The sequence below is a fragment of the Catharus ustulatus genome, chromosome 1 (assembly GCF_009819885.2).
Source record: "Catharus ustulatus isolate bCatUst1 chromosome 1, bCatUst1.pri.v2, whole genome shotgun sequence".
NCBI lineage: Eukaryota > Metazoa > Chordata > Aves > Passeriformes > Turdidae > Catharus > Catharus ustulatus.
This window is the reverse complement of record NC_046221.1, coordinates 159130462-159149169: the sequence shown is the minus strand read 5'-3', so window position 1 is coordinate 159149169 and position 18708 is coordinate 159130462. Positions and strand designations below refer to the sequence as shown.

At 41.3% G+C, this 18708-nt stretch overlaps 1 protein-coding gene across 1 annotated transcript in view; it reads left to right on the top strand.

Annotated features, from left to right (window-relative positions):
- The window catches only part of COL22A1 (collagen type XXII alpha 1 chain), a 231592-nt gene that overhangs the window by 73980 nt on the left and 138904 nt on the right, over window positions 1–18708 (top strand). Inside the window, exons 5-6 of the mRNA XM_033078454.1 lie at window positions 11378–11489; window positions 18203–18326. Of these exons, the coding sequence (XP_032934345.1) occupies window positions 11378–11489; window positions 18203–18326 (236 nt within the window). The remainder of the gene's footprint in view (window positions 1–11377; window positions 11490–18202; window positions 18327–18708) is intronic.

Genomic DNA, 18708 nt, shown 5'->3' with positions numbered 1-18708 from the left:
GGAGAAAAGGAGGCTCAGGAGGGACCTTACTGCTCCCTACAACTCCCCAAGAGGAGAGTGCAGTGAGCTGGGGCTCAGTCTCTCATACCAGGTAACAAGTGACCACAGGAAATGGCCTCAAGTTGTTCCAGGAGAAGTTTTGTTTGGATATTAGGGAAAATATCTTCACTGACAGGATGATCAAGCATTGAACAGGCTGACCAGGGAACTGCTGTAATCACCATCCCTGGAAGGATTCAAAAGACATGCAGATGTGGCACTTGGGGACACGGCTGGTGATGAACCTGTCAGGTTAATGGTTGGGCTCAATCTTACAGATCCTTTCAACCTTAATAATTCTGTGATTCTACCATTCTACTGTGCAAATAGTTAATCTCAATACCATAGCCTAAATGACTGCATTTAAAAGGTCTTTGAAGTTTTTCAGAGGTTGACAAATGGTTCACTTGTGTTCAAAGGCATTTTAATATCCAGTAACTCAAAAAAGCACAGCAGGTCAAGCAGGCCAATAATTACCAATAAATCATCTGTGACTTCTGAGCACAGCCATTGCAGTCCTGTGGGCTGGCTCTAACCTGTGTGTGCCTGGTGTCCAGACCCACCAGTTACCCAGCATGGGGACCTTGGCTTCTTTAGGGCTTGTGAGCCAAGGAATTTCCCTTTCGTTCCTTTAGTCAGAAAACTAAAGAATTGGCAAGTGAAAAAGTACAGTCACCCCATCAGGGAGTAGGGAGTCACCAAAGTGTGCATTGGGATTAGGAATGAAATACTGGAGCATCCTCTAAAGTATGCACAACCAGGCTGACACCAAGAGAGCTGGGCTGAGTTCTTGGAATTAGAAAAAAAGCATGTTTTAAATCAATCTTTTTTCTTGATATGGTCAGAGATGTAGCTGTTACTCAAGGCCATGGATCTCAATGAGAGAATGACCTGACAGCATCAGGTCTGTGCTGGAGCAGGTAGCCTGCCTGAGCTTCTCAAAAATGTCAGAAATATGGAGGATTAAAGATGAATTTACTTTAACTGTGCTTATGCAGGAAGTAAACAGTAACAGCAGAGCAGACCCTGTGAAAGCCTTTCTGTGCTCTGAGTCCCAGCAGTGACAAATTCTGACATCTGCATTCACAAAGAAGGTTAATTCAAAAGGGTTAATCATGCACATGAAAGTGATTCTTTGACTGGTAGTATTTGCTTTGTCCTAGAAGTTAAACAGTCCAGGTAGTTTTCTTATTCCAGTGCATTTGAGATTGATGAAAAGGAAATAAATTCAATTTTGACTGTTCATAGCCCAAGAAGCAACCAATCTTTTGGCTGTAAAAAGACTAATAGGTTGTCCAACTGCGATATCTTTTAGATATTTCTCAGTCCAAGCATTTTAGATTAATTCTCCTTCAAAAACCATCCCATGGATTTTTCATCAGTGCAAGCTTTCTGGTTATTGTGGACACATGAGGGGAAGAAGGCATATACAGAATCTTAACAAAATACTCCTAATCATTGGAATTAAATTGGTCTGTCTGATGAGAATTCTCTCTGCTGACTGCTGTGGCCAGGTTTTGGGGTGCTGGTAGCTCTAATCTGCTTTGTGCTGGCCACCTGGCATGAGCAACCATGACAGGCTCCTAGAGTAGTCCCTACCTGCTTTTAGGTTAGGGCTTGTTCATCACACCTAAAATTAATGGAATTATTTTTATTTTCATGAACAGCTTACTGGTCAAGTTTTCTTATAGCCCAGACAGCATTACAAGGAGAATCGAGCAGGTCTTGGTAAAATGTTTTTCCTTAAATATATTTTCTTACCTTAAAAGTAATACTACTTGCTTGTACTGAGGTCCTCCCTTCCCCAGTGCCATCCCAAGGGATGACTTTCCAGATGTGCCATTTTAAGGTTTTCTGGAGGAACACAGAGCACCTTGACACCTGAGGAACTCAAAAGAGGCCTTCAAAATAGAGGAACTAATTAAAACCAGAACCTAATACAAATAGTCTCAGGTAAATTCAGCTGGTGCAAGCCTGGCACACAAAGGACATCAAAGGAGTAATGAGCTCCTGTTTAGTCCTGTAAATCACTGGAGCAGGAAGGAGCTGAAAGAGGGCCTGTGGCAACAAGCCAAGTGTCCATTACTGAGAAAATGGAGATGACTTCAACACAAGAGAAGCCTTCAGTAATGAGGCTGTGACTTCTAAGCACAGCCACTGCAGTCCTGTGGGCTGGCTATGCTTAGAAGTCACAAAGAGCTCAGTGTCAAAACCAGCTTTCAGTGTTGTTCAATATTCCACTTGCAACTGTTTGAAAACTGGAGGCAAAACGGTAAGAGAGAAGCAGGGGACAGATGAAGATAAACAGAACAGTGCATCAGATAAAGTGGTGTGTTATTAACATGGGTGTTGAAAGAGGCAGCTGCTGTATGCATGAATTTATTTCCTGTTTTTACAGCAGGCTGGGGGTCAGATTACAACAGCCTTTACACAAGGTGGGATGGCTAGAATTGTGAATTCACTCACTTGTTTTTTAATTCTCTCTCACACTGTATCCCTGGCATAACTTTCTTACTGGTTTGTATTGGCTTTATCTTTCTTGAAGTGCTATCTTTTCTTTCCTATGTAAAGATACCAAGTGCTGTATTTTTCACCTCTGTTTTGGCAGACACTTTAGACTGAGGTTGCTGAAAGAGCAGCCCCATATTTCAGTCCAGGGACTGCCTGCTTAGCTGCCTCACTGTCTCTGGAGTATTAATCCTTTTTGAAATATAACTCCATTCTGTACCTCAAGTAAGGTTTCTGGTCCTCATAGTCCCAAATGTGGATTGGTGCTAGGGCTGAGATCAAACTCCTTTTTGTGGTCTGCATGGGACTCCTGTGGCTTGTTCCTTTCCTGGGGCAAAGGAAAAATAGAAATTGTATGTTCCAGTGCTGTGGTGGAGAGTAAGCAAACCAGGACCAGTAAACCAACAGTCAGAGTGGTGGCATCATGTACCAGGGGTACATCTGATATACAAATTTTATAAAATTGAGACCATCTAAGATGTGCTCCAAGCCTATTATTGAGTATGACCTAAAAGCTTCTAGGCTTGCTGGAAGATGTGGTGTAAGATCTGTTCCATTTGTTTAGCAAAACCTCATCGTTAGCTCAAGCACTTAGCTGCTCTCCCTACTGGAATCTGGGGATCTGGTGAGAAGAAAGTTGGGTCAGCATGAAGTGCTGCTTGAATCCCAGCTGGAACATCAGAGGGAAAAAAGGTTAATAGCAAGAACCTCTTTAAAGCACTCTTGAGGCCCTTAATCTATGGACTCTGGAAAGTTTTACAGCTCCGAAATTCCCTTGCAAGCTTCTTGTAAAATATGGCTGACTAATTTTTTAAATTACCTGTTCAGCCCATTTACTCATCACTGCAGTTTTTCATGCAGGACTTGTGGGCAGCCAATACATCTCTGGTTTGCTCCTCCAGAGGTGCAGTCCCTAATGTTTTGGGGGTAAGTCAGGAAACCAGTGCTGACTGATAATGCTGAATCAAACTGCTGGGAGAGCTGAATGTGGCATGAATTACCCATGCAAAAATAAACTGCTCCTTTTTCCATCTTTGCTGGAGAGATAGAATACAGTGAAATAAACAGGGCAAGAAGACAGAACTCTTATCCTTCGTAATTCTTTGGAAATAATTTCTTCTGACAGCCAGATAGTTGGACAAAATTTTTACAAACATTTGCAATGGCACAGGTCTAAACAGTATGAGCTGCAAGACTCATGCACCTGCTCCTGTGCAATGCATTTGACACTGTGCTGCATGACATGCTTGTCTCTGCGTTGGGGAGACATGGATTGGACAGATGGACCATAAGGAATTGGAGGGGTTGGCATTCCAACTGTCGTGGTCAGTGGCTCGATGTCCAAGAGGAAACCAGTGGTGAGTGGTGCTCCTTGGGGTTGGAATTGGGGCTGACACTGACATTATTTTAGTGACATGGACAGTGAGACTGAGGCACCCTCAGCTTTGTTTGCCAAGCACACCAAGCTGTGAGTGCAGTCACACACTGGAAGGAAGGGATGGCATCCAGAGGGACCTGGAGAGGCTGGAGAGGTGCGGCTGAACCTTGTGAAGTTCAGCAAGGCCAAGCACAAGTTGCTACATGTGAATCAGAGCAATCTCAAGACTAAATCCAGGCAGATAATTTATTGATGGCAGCCCTTGAGGAGAAGGACTTGGGGTTGCTGGTGATGAGAAGCTCAACACATCTTGGCCATGAGCACTTTCAGCCCAAAAAGCCAGTTGTGTCCTGGGCTGCATCCAAAAACCCATGGGCAGCAGGGAGGGGATTCTGCTCCTCGATTCTGTCCTCGTGAGACCCCAACTGGAGTGCTGCATCCAGCTCTGGGGTACCCAACATAAGGACATGGAACTGTTGGAGAAAGTCCAGAGGAGGCCATAGAGATGCTCAGAGGGCTGGAACACCTCTGCTATGAATACAGGCTGAGAGAGCTGGGGATGCTCAGCCAGGATAAGGGAGGGGGCCAGTGGCACCTTCTTACAACCTTGTCCTTAAAGGGGGCCAAGAAGAAAGCTGGAGAGAGACATTTTAAAAGTGCATGTGGTGATCAGACAGGAGGAAACAGCTTCAAGCAGGAAGAAAGTGGGCTTAGATTAGATGTGGTTGAAGATCCTTTGAGATGGACCCTTCAGTGAGATCTTAATATGCCTAAAATCTGGAACTTGCTCAGCTCATGACAGGGTTTCTTTTCCTGTGGAAGAAGAAATGTCAGGAACAGCAAAAATACTGTAGCAGGTAAGGGTTACTACAACAATAACATTCAGCAACACATGCTGAATAAAGTAAATCCTTTGGGATTTGGATACTTCTACTCCAGCCCTGAACTGAGACACATCTTGGCTGTCCAGAAGTTGCCTTCAGCATAGAGCACTGTGGAAGACAGGGATGCCAAATATTTAGATACAGGGAAAAAAAAAAAACCCTACATTTTGCCTTGATATAACTGATTGCTAGACCTATCTCATTAAATACACCATGTAACCTTATTTTATGGCATGACAGCATATTTATTCCTCATTTTTAGAGCATCTATTAGCACAGAAACAAACTAAGGTAACAAAAACTAGGGCTCCTTACAGTGGCAATAACCTTGCAGACCATACTTGAGTTAAAAGGGACACTGAGGGCATACAGGCTCTTCCTTGAGGGCACAAAAAATCTGTGAAAACTTAAATTTCAAGAGTGCAGAAGACGTTAGGCAGATTCATGGATTTGTTGAAAGACGCCCAGTTGCTACTATTTCTCATGTGAATTCATACACTGCTGTGGTGTACAGTAAAGTTCAGTACTATTGACCATCCTCCAGTAAAAGGAGTGCGAGCTATTCTATCACAGGCTGTCCAGATTGCTGTTTTCAGAAGTGTGGGTGAACCAGCAGGTGATGACAACTTCCCTGATCATGGCTATTGGTGATACTTCATCAATGCATTATCATGGTTGGTAATTCAGCTGGGAGTTTGAGAAAGACCAGAGGAAGGAGAATTTCCTGCAAAAGCTCCTTTGTTTGATATTGGTGCTATGGCTGGCAATCCACTTGTGCCTGTGTGGTATCCAGTGCCTTTCCTGATCCCTTTCACAATCACTTTCCACATTCCTCTCCAGGTTGTTGTCTCACCAAAAACTTTCACAATTAGAAGTGGCCCAGTTGTTTCCCCTGTGAGTGTTATCTTGGGATACTTGGGAACATAAAACAAGAGACTTTTTCCAGAAAGCTGCTTTAGGCAAAATAAGAAGTCAATGACTCTGTCCTGCTTTGAGAAGTCTTTCCAAATGTGTTCAGTACTGTGTTTTCTGGATATTAAAACTTAGATTTTTTTGCTCTCTTTTTTCTGGTTTTTTTTGCCCTGAAGACAGGGGAGCCAGGAAAATCTCAACCTGCCCAACAGCTTCTATATTGCTGCCCATATGAGATCCTTTAATGAAGCCAGGCAGAAATACAGCCTATACTCAGGGCAACCAAAAATGGCCCCTTCAGTTGGGTCTGCAGATAATAATCTTGAAACAAACGTTGTAGGATCACGGGATGAGTACAGAGCTGTTGGATCACCCTTTGGCCATGCTTTAGTGTTGGGTGCACTGTGGACATTTGTCCTGTACAAGAGAATCTGGCTGCACGTTACAGTTAGATGATGTATAAGTTGTCCAGTGCCAAGTTTTGCCATCTTCTCCCTGCAACAGAAAGATCTGTGTGTGTTTTCTGATCCTGGAAAACAGGCTGCTTCCTGTAAGGGGGTTATAACTCTCAGGTAGTGAGACATTCGGCTGATTTGATCAGCAGAGCAGGGCATAAGAAATTACTTTTCAAGCCAAGTATGCTGTTACAAATCTGAGCTTCTCTTTCAGCTCACTATTTTAATTTTAATATGCACTAGGGTCTGCTGGCTTTCAGGAGATGTAATCATGTTAGAGGGTTTCAGTGCCCCATATTGTTTTAGAAGCTCTAATGAAGTAAGAGGCTTAAGATCAAAGAGCATCTTATTAAATGCCATATTTATGGCATTACTGATTAAGCAGTTTATGAGCCAATTGGGAAACTACACCTGCCCTGCTACACAAAAAGCCACCTTTTAAATCAAAGCAGCTGAGAACAGGAAACTCCTGTCTTTTCACCCTGTGCTTTGGCATGGTGCAAGAGGTAACAGCATTTTTGCCCTTGCTAATTCAGTCAAATCTGTTCATTCCCATTCACTTGTAGAGAGAACTGGGCAGTTACATGTGGCATCTCATTTTCCATATGCCACTGACAATATGGTGCCTCCTTAGAGGTGGAAACACCGAAGAACAGACTATTTATGCTGTAACTCCAGCACAGAAATGCTGTGTGACACATTTACTTCTTTGTGAAAAGATCTCACTGAACAGTTTTCACTGCACTGTTAGTGAACAAACACTGCCAGGTGAAATGTCCTGGTCAGGTGTTCTAGAAATAATCACAGCATTGCTTATTTTTTACATTAATATTGTAATTCAAGACTGAAAAAATAAAAATTAAAAGCTTCTTGCTGTCTCCCTCACTATCCGAGTTCCATTCCTAAAGTCAAGGGAACATAATCCATGCAAAGGGCTTCCAGGCACAAAAAGTAAACCAAATTATAATAATAATAGTAGTAATATTAGTATTAACATTAGTAATACTACTAGTAGTGGTAATAGTGATGACAATAATGTATTTGCTTGTCCTTCAGCTGAAACAATCTTAGAGGTTCCTTTAATTCACAAATTCGTTTGGAGGTTTGCCTAGGTGTTTTCTTTACAGTTCCACTTGGGTAATCTGCCTTGAGCACGTTCTCAGCTCAAATAACAATGTTTTGGATTTGTTTCTTTGTTATTCAGAAGGATTTTGAAAATCATAGCTGGTTAATCAAGCTAATCTCCAACCTTTATGCAATTCTGATGGCAGATAAGGCAATGTGAATATAAGTTGTGTGGGATTTGTTAACATTTTTGTTGTCTTTATGTCTGCTTTACTCCCTGCACAAAATGGATAGCATTCCCTGTAAGCAAAATACATCTCGGACAACTTCAGTACTCTGAAAATTCTTGTCTGTATACACTCCCTTTCTGCTGAAAGGAAGGAGGCCCTCCATGTAGGGGTTCAGCCTGTCATTAAGATGCTTTGTGTTAATGACTCCTAAATTTCTCTGCTGACTCACAAAGAAACTGAGGAAACCTGCATCTATCATATGTCTTTTTTTCAGACAGCTAAAATTAGGTGAGATGCATCTTATTCTTGGCAGAGTTCCTAATTTTTAGTGTATGGACTGATAACAAATTTTCTGTAATTGTATTGAAATCTTTCAGCAACCAAAGCGTCTCTTACCTTTAAGGGCTTTCTTTGTAAATGTAGTATCCAAGAGTGGAGGTTATCTCACCAATTGGACAATATTTAAATTTGGCACAGAATACATTAGTAGTGTGATTAAAGTAAAAAACCCTTTGCTTTTGAGTGTGGACTCTGACACACCTAAGCACTTAACTTTCTCGTGGATCTACGTTACATCTTTCAAAGATCTATCCTCATTTGTCAACTAATTAAAAATAGAGAAAGCAGTATTTGAGTTATCAATCTGTAGTCTGAATAAAAGAAAAAAAAATCCTATTATGATTTACTTTTGTGCTTTACCCAATCCTAAATGTAAATGGGATTATGTTGTGAGAGCGTGACTTATTTTCATTACACCAAATTCTGTTTGCAAAGTAGTTTTGATAGCCATTTCATGGTGTTACTTAGACTTTTAAAAGTGCATTTTGATAGGAAATTCAGGAGAAAAAGAGATTTATTGAATCTGGCAGTTGTTTCCACTGGAAAAGCATACCAGAGTGCCCAGCTTTAGAGTTGCTCATGATATGAACGTTGATTTAAGTTGTCAGAGATAACGATGCAGCTTTGGGTCTGAGCTAACGATGGGAAAACTTGGCAAGAACATCTTGTCACTGTATCTTGCACTTGAGCACTTTCAGCAAGGGAGCTTCACAAGACCTGTGAAGGGAAGCAGGATTTCACAGCCTGAGGCCTCAGGGGATTGTACACAAGAACATCAATTGGGGAGCATTTCAGCCTTTATCAACCCCACCTCCTCTCCGCGGAGGCCCAAGGACCTGCCACAACAACAATTATATCCATGGTTGAGAGGGAGAGATACTGAAGCTATCAGAGACACATTGAGGACATGGTGGATGAAGGGCTTCTCCCCACAGTCCTTTGCTGTTTTATGTTAATGTACCCCACCCCCATGTTCCCCATTGGCCCAGACCACCCTTCTGCCCTTATATGGTAATTCTCCAGAATGTTCTCCCTTCCCCTGATGCCCATTGGCCCTGGTTTTACTGCATTGTTCCACCTCCCCTTACCCCATTGGTTTCCCTGGTCCCTTGCCCCGCCTATGCACCACTTTCCCCTGTTCCCATTGGTCCCTGGTGCCCTGCTCCACCCTTCTTCCCCTATTTAAACCTGAACCTTCAGTGCTCCTGTTCCTTTGTCCCTGGATTCGTTTGGTGTGTGGTTGCAATAAACCCTATGGGAGCTCCGTAGAAAACAAAAGGCTTTTCCAGTCATCACAGCAAGCCTGTGCATGTGTGGCTGTGTGCCCCTGCCTGATTGATCACTATTCAGGAAGGCAGAGGCAGCTGTCACTGCGTCTCTCCTGTGAATGGTTAACAACTCCGTTACTTCCTTTATTTCCGTGGATGAGGGATACGTACAGCCTGGTGGAACGAGCTGTATGGACAGATCACAGCGTTGTTTGTGACAGCCAGGAGGGAGCTCTCGTGTTCTGGTGGGCTCTGTTTGCCCTGATTTACAGCTGCAATCGTGGCTGATTGCAGTGTGTCAGAGGGCTGGTTGCTGCAGAGGTGATTATGAGGCACTGCCATGAGGCCCTGGAGCACTTTAAATGCTTTATTTGCCCTCCCGAATGCCCAGTAATAGCTGAAAATAGAGTGGGCAAAAAGGAAAAGCTGTTGACAGCCAGGAAAGTTACTGTAATACTAAAGGCCTCAACTTGGCACCAGACAGCCATTTCTGTCTTTGCAAATAATTAGGATTGTATTTTCTCAGAAGAAGCAATTTCTTCAGAAAAAGTTCCAGAAAGTGATGGAAGATTTATATTTTATTTGCTGTTTGCTGTTTTGATTTGCCTGTGTACTGGCCCACACAGGTTTTTGCACCTATTTATTCATATAAATGTGAAGAATAATGTCATTAGATTCATGCCTTTTACTGTTGATGCTGTTTTCAATCTCTGCAGTGTCTTTCAGCCTGAAAGGTTCAGGAGGACAACTAAGAAACCCAAGAATCTTCAGGCTTAATTATCTCACATAAAAATGTTTATTTATCCTAGAAAGCTTTGAAGAGCTTACTAGCTGAACAAAGTTGAAAGAACTGCCATAGTTTTAAAAGCAATTTATCCAAATAACGTCACCAGGTTTGTGTGCTGGAGTTACAAAACAGGAATTAATATGTGTAATTGTGCATGTGTGAGGGGAGGTGATGTTGGAGTAGTCTAAATAAAATTAAAACACATGTTCTCTGCTCAGTTGCTCGCAACCTGCCTTTTACAGTGCCTTTGCCTCTAACTCCACACTGTGCATGGTTCTGGGAGTGGCTGATAGTTTGGATTTGCACCCTGTGGAGCCAGTTTGGAGCTAAAAGCAGGATGTTTGCATCCACACAGTTCTGCACCCCCAGGAAGTGGATGCATTCATGGCACCATTGTACCCCACTGTCCCTCACAGGGTTTAGCAGCTGGGACTTTGTGTCACAAAACCAAATGTTCTTTGAGGCTGGCACTACATTGATGTTGGAGCTGCATAGACTCACTTGTGGGTTAAGCTTTAAGATTGAGCCAAATCTTTAGCTTAAGATTGAGCTAAAAATGCCTTGTTAGAAGAAAATCAGAAGCTTTAGGCAACTGTCTTTCTCCAAGACTAATAACTCGTGATAATGATAAGTTGATTGGACTGAGTTGTATTGAAATGATACTAAAAGTGTATGTGGTCCATTTTCTTGGACAACTAGTTTTCAGGAAAGACCTGGACCATTGGAATGGATACACAGTGGAGGTCCTGGAGGAAGATGAGATGGCTGGAACATCTCTACTGTGAAAAAATTTTGAGAAACTTAGGGATGTTCAACCTGGAGAAGTGAAGGCTCCAGAGGGACTTTATCGTGGCCTTTCAATATAAAAGGTCTTGCATGAAATAAAGAGACCTTTTATCAAGGTCTGTAGTGACAGGTCAAGGAGCAGCAGTTATAAACTGAAAAGAGGGTAGGTTTAGATTGCAGATAAAGAATTAAATATTTACAGTGAAGGCAGGGAGACAGATTGCCCAGAGAAGATGTGGACTCCCCATTCCTAGAAGTGTTCAAGTCCGGGCTGGATGGGGCCTTAAGAAACTGGATCTAGGGGAAGATGTCCCTGGCCATGATAGAGGGGTTGGAACTAGGTGTTCTTTAAAGATTCCTTCCCACCCAAAACATTCTGTGTTTTCTCTTATTCTATGAATAAATGTTTCAGTCTGCACCTCTGGATTTTTCTGCATGGGAGTTGGTGAATTATGCAGCATTTTCAGGAGGTCGTAGCAATGCAAAAATTAGCTACAGATTTCTGGAAAACTCTGCTCAAGCCTGTGACAGCTTGAATTTAAGCTTGGTTTTGAGTTTTGGGATGAGACCATTAGATCATATCAGAATTTTGTTCTGACTTTTCCCAATAAGAACAGGGTTGTTTCTGAAGTGCTGTTTGTAGGCCAAGAGATCCATGCAAGTACACTTGGAGGCATGTCCCACTGCCTGATTAATATCTTTTATTTGTATTTCTGTAATGGATAGGATTTGACCTGATGGATTCATTCAGCGTGAAGCAGATTTTTGGCATGAAAGAAGATGGGGTTCAGAGTGCTTATGTACGGCTTGGAAGCTTTCCTGTTGTTCAGAAAACTGAGTGAGTACTCTGGCTTTTCACTTTACTTTTATCTGAACTGTTTCCTTATATTATTTGGTTCCTCTAGGTTAACTCTGTAGTAGTTATCTGGTACCTACAGGTATATTTCTGCTTTGAGCAGCTGTTTCTGTTCAGCTGGCACAGAATATGCACAATGAGCCTCAGCAGTAACTTACAGGCTCCGTCCTGGCAGAATGTGAACTGTGTTTGGTGAATCTCAGTGGTTCTGAGGAGCAGTATCAAGACATTCACAAAATAACTTAGGGCTACATAAACAGCTTCTAGAGGGAATATTTGGTAGCACTCCCATTGAGATAGAAATTTGCTAAACACAAGAGGCCACTTGCTGGTAGATGCTGTGTCCAGTTAGCAAATATGGATTCTGGCCTTGTAGAAGAATGGGCAGTTTTTAATCCTGTCACAATATGGAGTCAGTCCTTGGAGTATTTTATGACCTAAGGCTGCCAGTTGTGTCCCAGTCTATCACAAGTGTTTCTTTGGGTTGTCACTTGAACCCTGATAGCATTAGCCTTGGAAAGAATGAGTGCATAATTTCATTGAGTAACTACAAGCCATAGATTGAATTGTCATAGTTAACATTTCTGCAGTAAATTTCTCAGTGCTGGTTTGAACTTCAGCTTTAAAAAAAATCAATAATACTTCTTTTCCTTCTTATGGATGAGGGGGTGTTATTTTTTTATTCTGTTTTTAGCTCTTTTTCTGAGCTCACTGCATTTTTGAGATTATACTATGAATTGCATTTGCTTGATTTCACAATTTTTTTTTCCTTCTGGAACTTACAGGATTGATGTGCTCTTTTCCCCTTCCCCTCTTTCTCCACATTAATGAAATTAAAAAAAAAAAAAAAAAAAAAGATATATTGAGAGGAAAATTGTTTTCTCTAGAGTCCATAAATGATAGCAAGTCTAAGGGTAAATAGAGTCACGATCAGTGATCTGATTCAATGCAGCCAAGTAAAGACATTTTAGGTTTGGTATATATATATAACTGGTCTGAGTGTGGATGGGAATAAGCCATAAACCTATTTCACTTGGATGGCAAGAAACCTATTTCATTTGTCTCCCTGTGAACTCTGGGCTCTGGGTGATACTATGACAAACAGAGCAATTCTTGGAGTATAAGCAGGAACTGTCAAGTATGATAATCTTCATATCACACAGCTCAGTCACCACTGCTGCTGTGTCCACCGTTATTTTCCATAATTCAGTCGGTGGAAATGGAGTGAATGAAAGTTTGAAGATCTGTGAAACAAGTATGATGGTGAGAAATCCAAGAACTGCAGTGTAGACAGGTAAAATTAAGAAGCAGCCAAAAACTGAAGGGTTCATTCCCTGTAAGAACCTCTGGGAAATCAAAGCTTGGTAAAGGGTCTTTGAATAAGGGTCATGGGAGACAGAAAGTCAGTGGGTACTTGACAGGAAAACCAGCAGGGAAGGAAGGCATACTTTTAAGGATGAACATAATTAACAACTGGAGAAAGCACGATTACAGAGACTTGTCCATTTGAATCCCTTTTCCAAAGTAAGGATTGGAGAACTTTGTTGTTGTTTCTGTTGTTGTTTCTCAGAAAGACTGAGGGAGTGAAGCCAGACCAACCAGCTATGACAGCTTTCCATCTGCTCAGATTACACCCATCTATTTGTTGTTGTTGCCCTTAAAATAAGCTTAATATTTTATCACTCAGGACAATTAGAAGTGAAACATCCTTAATTAGTAGACTGAAGTGAATAAAATTCCTTTTGATTATCCTGAAATATGGAAGTCAAGGAGAACTTTCACATTTTTAGTCTTTTGTATTGTAACTTCCACACTCCTGTGGTTTGGGAATGAACCCAAATGGATATAGCACCATGGAAGGTGTTTGCATATTTGATTCCTTTTAGCATTTGTATGCCAGGACTCTGAGATGCTGCATATAGGGTCATTGCTCACAGAAAATGAAATCTTGTAAAGCTGCACAAAACCGATAACTGGAATAATAAACCAAACAAAAACATCTGTCGTGGCTCACAGATAACCTCCAGCAATGTTTAGCAACTGATAGCAACATCCCATAATTAGATACAAAATCAGTAACTGAGGAATACATGTAATTCACTTTATTATCTGCTTAAAGGATTTGTATTCTTTTATACAAGCAATAGTACTTTTACAAAGTGCCAGATTAGCTGTCTGGGAAATGTGCCTACTCATCTTCTGATCTGTAACCTACAACTATCAACTTTCTTCCTCTTTGTGGTGAGGCATCATCTGTGAGCAAACAAACCCAGCAGCCAGAGCTTGGCTTCAGTCAAGGGCCTGGTTACTGAGGGACTCAGGGGTCTCTGTAGCTGTCTGAGGACTGGCCCCAAAATCTGGCTGATTTTCCCCACTCATGTAACTGGGGCTGTCCCACTGCTTGTTCATGGCTCCTCAGTGGTTCTCCTGGCCAAAACTGTGCTGCAGGCTTCTGTTTTTGGATGCTCAGGCTTGTTTCTCATTACTGGTGTCTTGCCTAATGCCAAGATTTTGTCTCACTCTTTTGTTCTGTCGTTTACCTGTATCTCCCAGTTGTGACTCCAGGGCCTTCCTAATGGCCATGCCATCCCAGTTTTTTTCTTGCCTGGTCACGTTCCAGCCTTTCTTGATCATGATCTTGGCTACCACCTCACAGAATTACCAGATGCTTGGCCAAGTTTCTGGTCATGATCTATTTGCTCTTCATATTGGTAGAGTGTTGTACCAGTACAAAGTCTTGGGCTGCTTAGGGCACGATACCTTTGTGTGTTTTTCTGTGTCTCCTGACATCAACTTTGACTTCAGTCACCTGCCTTATATTTCTTCATGAGCTTCTGCTCTGGTCTCATCATTTTTCCTCTTCCAAGAGAAGAAATTGTACAAAAAGCAACCAGAGATTCCCACACTGAACATAGAAACTGTTGAAAGCTTCCTTTTTTCTTACTTTTACCAAACAGATATTTCATATTAAGAAGAGCAGAGACAAAAAAGCTTGTTCATCATAGAGAAAGGAAGATTCAGTGAGGGAGAAAGTGTATAAATACATGTGTAAAAATATCTGATAGGGAGGAAGCAAAGAAGACAGAGCCAGAATCTTAGTCATGTTCATTGACAGGACAAGAAGGAATGGGAACTATTTAAATCAATGAAATCTAAACACAAGAAAAACCTTCTTTAGATGAGAGGATCTCACTGTCTCCTATTTCTAACAAGGTAAAAAGGAGATAAAGCATGATGGAGGTGGAATGACTGAAGGCTTTTTTGGTCATCTAGAGCAAAGAACTGTAGGGAGAACTGGGAAACACAGAAAAGACTTCTGCAAACAGAGAAGAACAAGTTTTTCACATGGCTTCTTATGGAAAAAAAGTTGTTTGGGGAAAAATAAATGACAGCAAGTGAGATCTAGAATAGATTCCTCTTTTTTTTATGGCCTGTAGGACAGAGAAATACCAGAAGAAATTACCTAGAGAGGATGTATCCCATCACTGAGGTTTCTGAAGTAGAAGTCAGGAAGATGTGTACCAAGGATGTATGAGACACATCCTTCCTCTTCCTCTTCCTCTTCTCTTGATTTTTTTCCCTCCTGTCATTCTAAGAGCCTTGGTGATGTGAAGCCTGTTTAAATGAGTTGTCTTTCTCCAACTTGGTTTTGCAGACCTTACGGGTTACATTTCTTATTAGCGGGCTCAGCTGTTGTAAAATTGGTCAAATTGCTCAAGAGCACTAACCACACTCTTCCTCACCAAATGTCATTCAGTGTCTGAAATGAGAACTGACAACATAAATTTTTCCATTGTTATTACAGATGTAGGATCTCATGCTTATTGTCACAGATGAAAGCTCTTATAGCAAATTAAAGCATGTGAGAAGGTTGCTATATATTAAAAACTAGCAATGGTTAAAAGAGTTTTCTGCCTACTTACTAATTTTTTTCCTTGTGCAAGTCGTGATTCACTTGACCTTGTAGTTGAGTTGACTCTTAGACTAACCTGCAGCACTGGGGGATTCTTTTGTCTTGGAGCTTTGTAAGAGCCTTTTCTGCAGTCTATCCTGTTGTCAGAATTATAGATCAAGGAGCTGTAGAATGCTCCCTGTAGGTACCAGGCATCCAGCAAAGTTCCACAATATCGATCATCAGTTTAATTCAGACCTGTGTGAAAGAAGAACATAAAATATTTCTGGGGACAGCAACTCCTGCTCTTGGATCCCCAAGTAAAGTTGAACTTTTAGATGCAGATAACTTTTAAGTGAGGAAATAAGTTCAAACTGCTAATCAAAGTTTTTGTTATTTATGTAGCAATGCAGTTCTGTAAAAGATACAGGGACCAGTGACTTCAGAAACAGCTTTTATCACATCTTCAAAGCAATGAGAGTGTCTTCAGATTTGCTTTTGGCATGAAATCTTTCTCTGTTGGGAACTTGCAGCTGGTTCCTTGGCAGCTTTAAAAATCAGTTGAGGATGGCAGGTAATGGGTCATTATGGCTTTCTGTCAGTTTAAATCTACCTGATGGGCTGTTTGTCAGCCTTGGGTGATGAGGTGTAGCCAGACTCACTGGGATGTTTAGGTACCTAACTCCCAGTTATTTCTGTGGGTATTAAACATCTGAAAACCCTTTTTGAAATTAAGCTTGCATAATGATATCCCTGTTCCCAGCTCAGAGCTGTCCAAAACCATGAAATTGTTAAGTCTGGAAAAGCCCTATAAGGTCACTGAGTTCAGCTGTTATGCTGCACTTCCGTGTTTACCACTAAACCATGTCCCCCACATCTACACTTTCTATGAACATTTCCAGGGATGGCGAATCCACCACTTCCCTGGATAGACTGTTCCAGTGCTTGACCACCTTTACAGCAAAGGATTTTTTCCTGATATCTAGTTTAAGGCAATCCCCTTCCAGATCCTACTTCTGTTCATTTCTAGGTGCTCCTTCTGGCTCTTCTTGTAGATTTTCTAACTTCCAGGGAACTGGGACTTCCCTGGATAAAATAACCAGTACCAAGAAGTGAGCAACCTTGTCTGCTCTCCTGAAGGAGGGATTTCTTAAGGGAGCTAGTGGGAGCCTGGTTCAGTTTTCTTTTGTGTCAGAAGAATTCAGAGTTTCTGTGTCCCTGGAGGGAAAACCAACTTAAAATGGTGCCTATCCTGCAGGGGCACTTTATACAGCAAAAGCCACATTAATGGATGAAACCAGAGTGTTCTGAATTTATAACTTGGCTGAAAAGATAAGATTCAAAGCACAGATTGAAATATGACTGAATATTTTGGCATTAGGAGAGACTGGATCTCAACCTTTGCAGCAACTGCAAAACAGCATTCTGGAAATTTTGAGGACTTTTTGCTTTTAATGGAATTAAAGGCTTCTAGTTTTATGTGCCTTGGACTGTGCCAGTTTCTGCATAGTGATGGATTATGTTAACTATTCATTAGGACAACATTTCATAGTTTCATTAATTGCTGCCATTATGTTTTGTTTTGTATCGAGTTCTTATGCCTGACTGCTCAGACGTCCTGAAGCAAAAACATAATATTTAAGAAGGGTTTATTTAGGAATGATAGTAGGAGCAGGTTGGCTTGGGCATGAAGAATAATGTTAAATGTGACTCTTCAGGTGGGGAAAGAGATGGCTTAGAGGCATTACAGACAATGTTTGAAAAATTGTGGATGGCATAAAAGATAGAAAAAGAACAGGTTCATTGTGTTTTTCCCTGATTAGAACGGAGTTAGGTCCTAAACAAAGAGGAGGAGGCTCATTCTGCAGTGGGCAGCAGTGAGTGATTCCTTGTCAAGGGATGTTGTGAATGTCATTACTTTACCTGAGTTCAAGGGGAGGATGCAGAAGTCTATATGAGATAAATCCATAAAAAGCTATTGATATAGAAATTGCATTTGTCTCTGAATTAGAATCCTGGATTCCAGAGAGCCAGAGATATGAGAGAGATGTTTTATTCTGTTCATTCTCATTCTTAGGCATCCAGTAATGGCTGGAACAAACACATAGTGATACTGGATTAGTTATGCCTTCTGTCCTGCCCTGCATCCCCGTGCTATGACAGGTTTTTGTGATGGAATAGAGGAAAGCAGTATTGGATTTGGTTACTTCACATGTTTGGGTTTGTGCAGGGGTCATGGTGTCATGCTGAGTAAATCTCTGCCTGATTGTTTGTTTTATGTGAGAAACTTCTGTTATCTGGGGCTGCCAGCTAAGGAACATCTTGTAAAGACATGGGCTGTAGTGCTTGTTTTGGGAAAGATATTACAACATTTTTACAATATAGCAATTATAATATTGCTATAATTTGGTAATTTAGAGGGTTTGGGGTGTTCCCTGCAGTTTTCAGAAGTCACAGGTCTCTGGTGCATCTGGAGCACAACAGAATTATTTACAGGTTTCATGAACAGAAGCATGAAGTGAAAAACAACCTTTTAAACACGATAGATACTCAGCTGCACATTTCCATTATATTTTACCCAATTTCAGAGCTTCACTATTGGAATGATGAAAATGCTCCATAAAGACAGAACCAGGAGGGCACAAACTCGTGTCCATCTCTCTTCAAGATTCCAAATAAAGCAGAATTTTTAGGAACTGTAATGATACTTTTAGAAAGCATTGCTGGGACATGGAGAGAGTTTTAGAAGTTCTGCTCTTCACTGCTAAGCCTGATACATTGCTCTTTCCCCTCCCCATGCCAGGGATGTATTTCCACAAGGCCTGCCTGATGAATATGCCTTTGTAACTACCTTCAAATTCCGGAAGGCTTCCAGGAAGGAAGACTGGTATATCTGGCAGATTATTGACAAGTATGGCATACCACAGGTAAGAGGCTCTTTTGCAGACAGCAGGAGCAGCCTTTTTTTTTTTTTTTTTTTTTCTATGAGCCAGTTTTCTTACCTTTTCCATTCCTCTTTCTTGTGTACTGGTAAAAATCCTGGTTTTCAGTCAATTTTGCTGCAAATATTTTACCTTTAATTAAAACTTTCAAATTTTCAAATAAATGTCTGTATATACCTTGGTTGTTATTAGGATGCAGATGAACGTGTTAGCTGGAAAGGGGGACAAAGAAAGGGGGACAAAAATACCATCCTTGCTCTTGAAACTACTGTTGAGTTTTCAATTGTTTTGTTGAAATAGTTCTGCTTAGGGAAAATATTTTGCCTCTTTAGGAAAAGGTTGTAACATGGATGTACTGCAGAGCAGT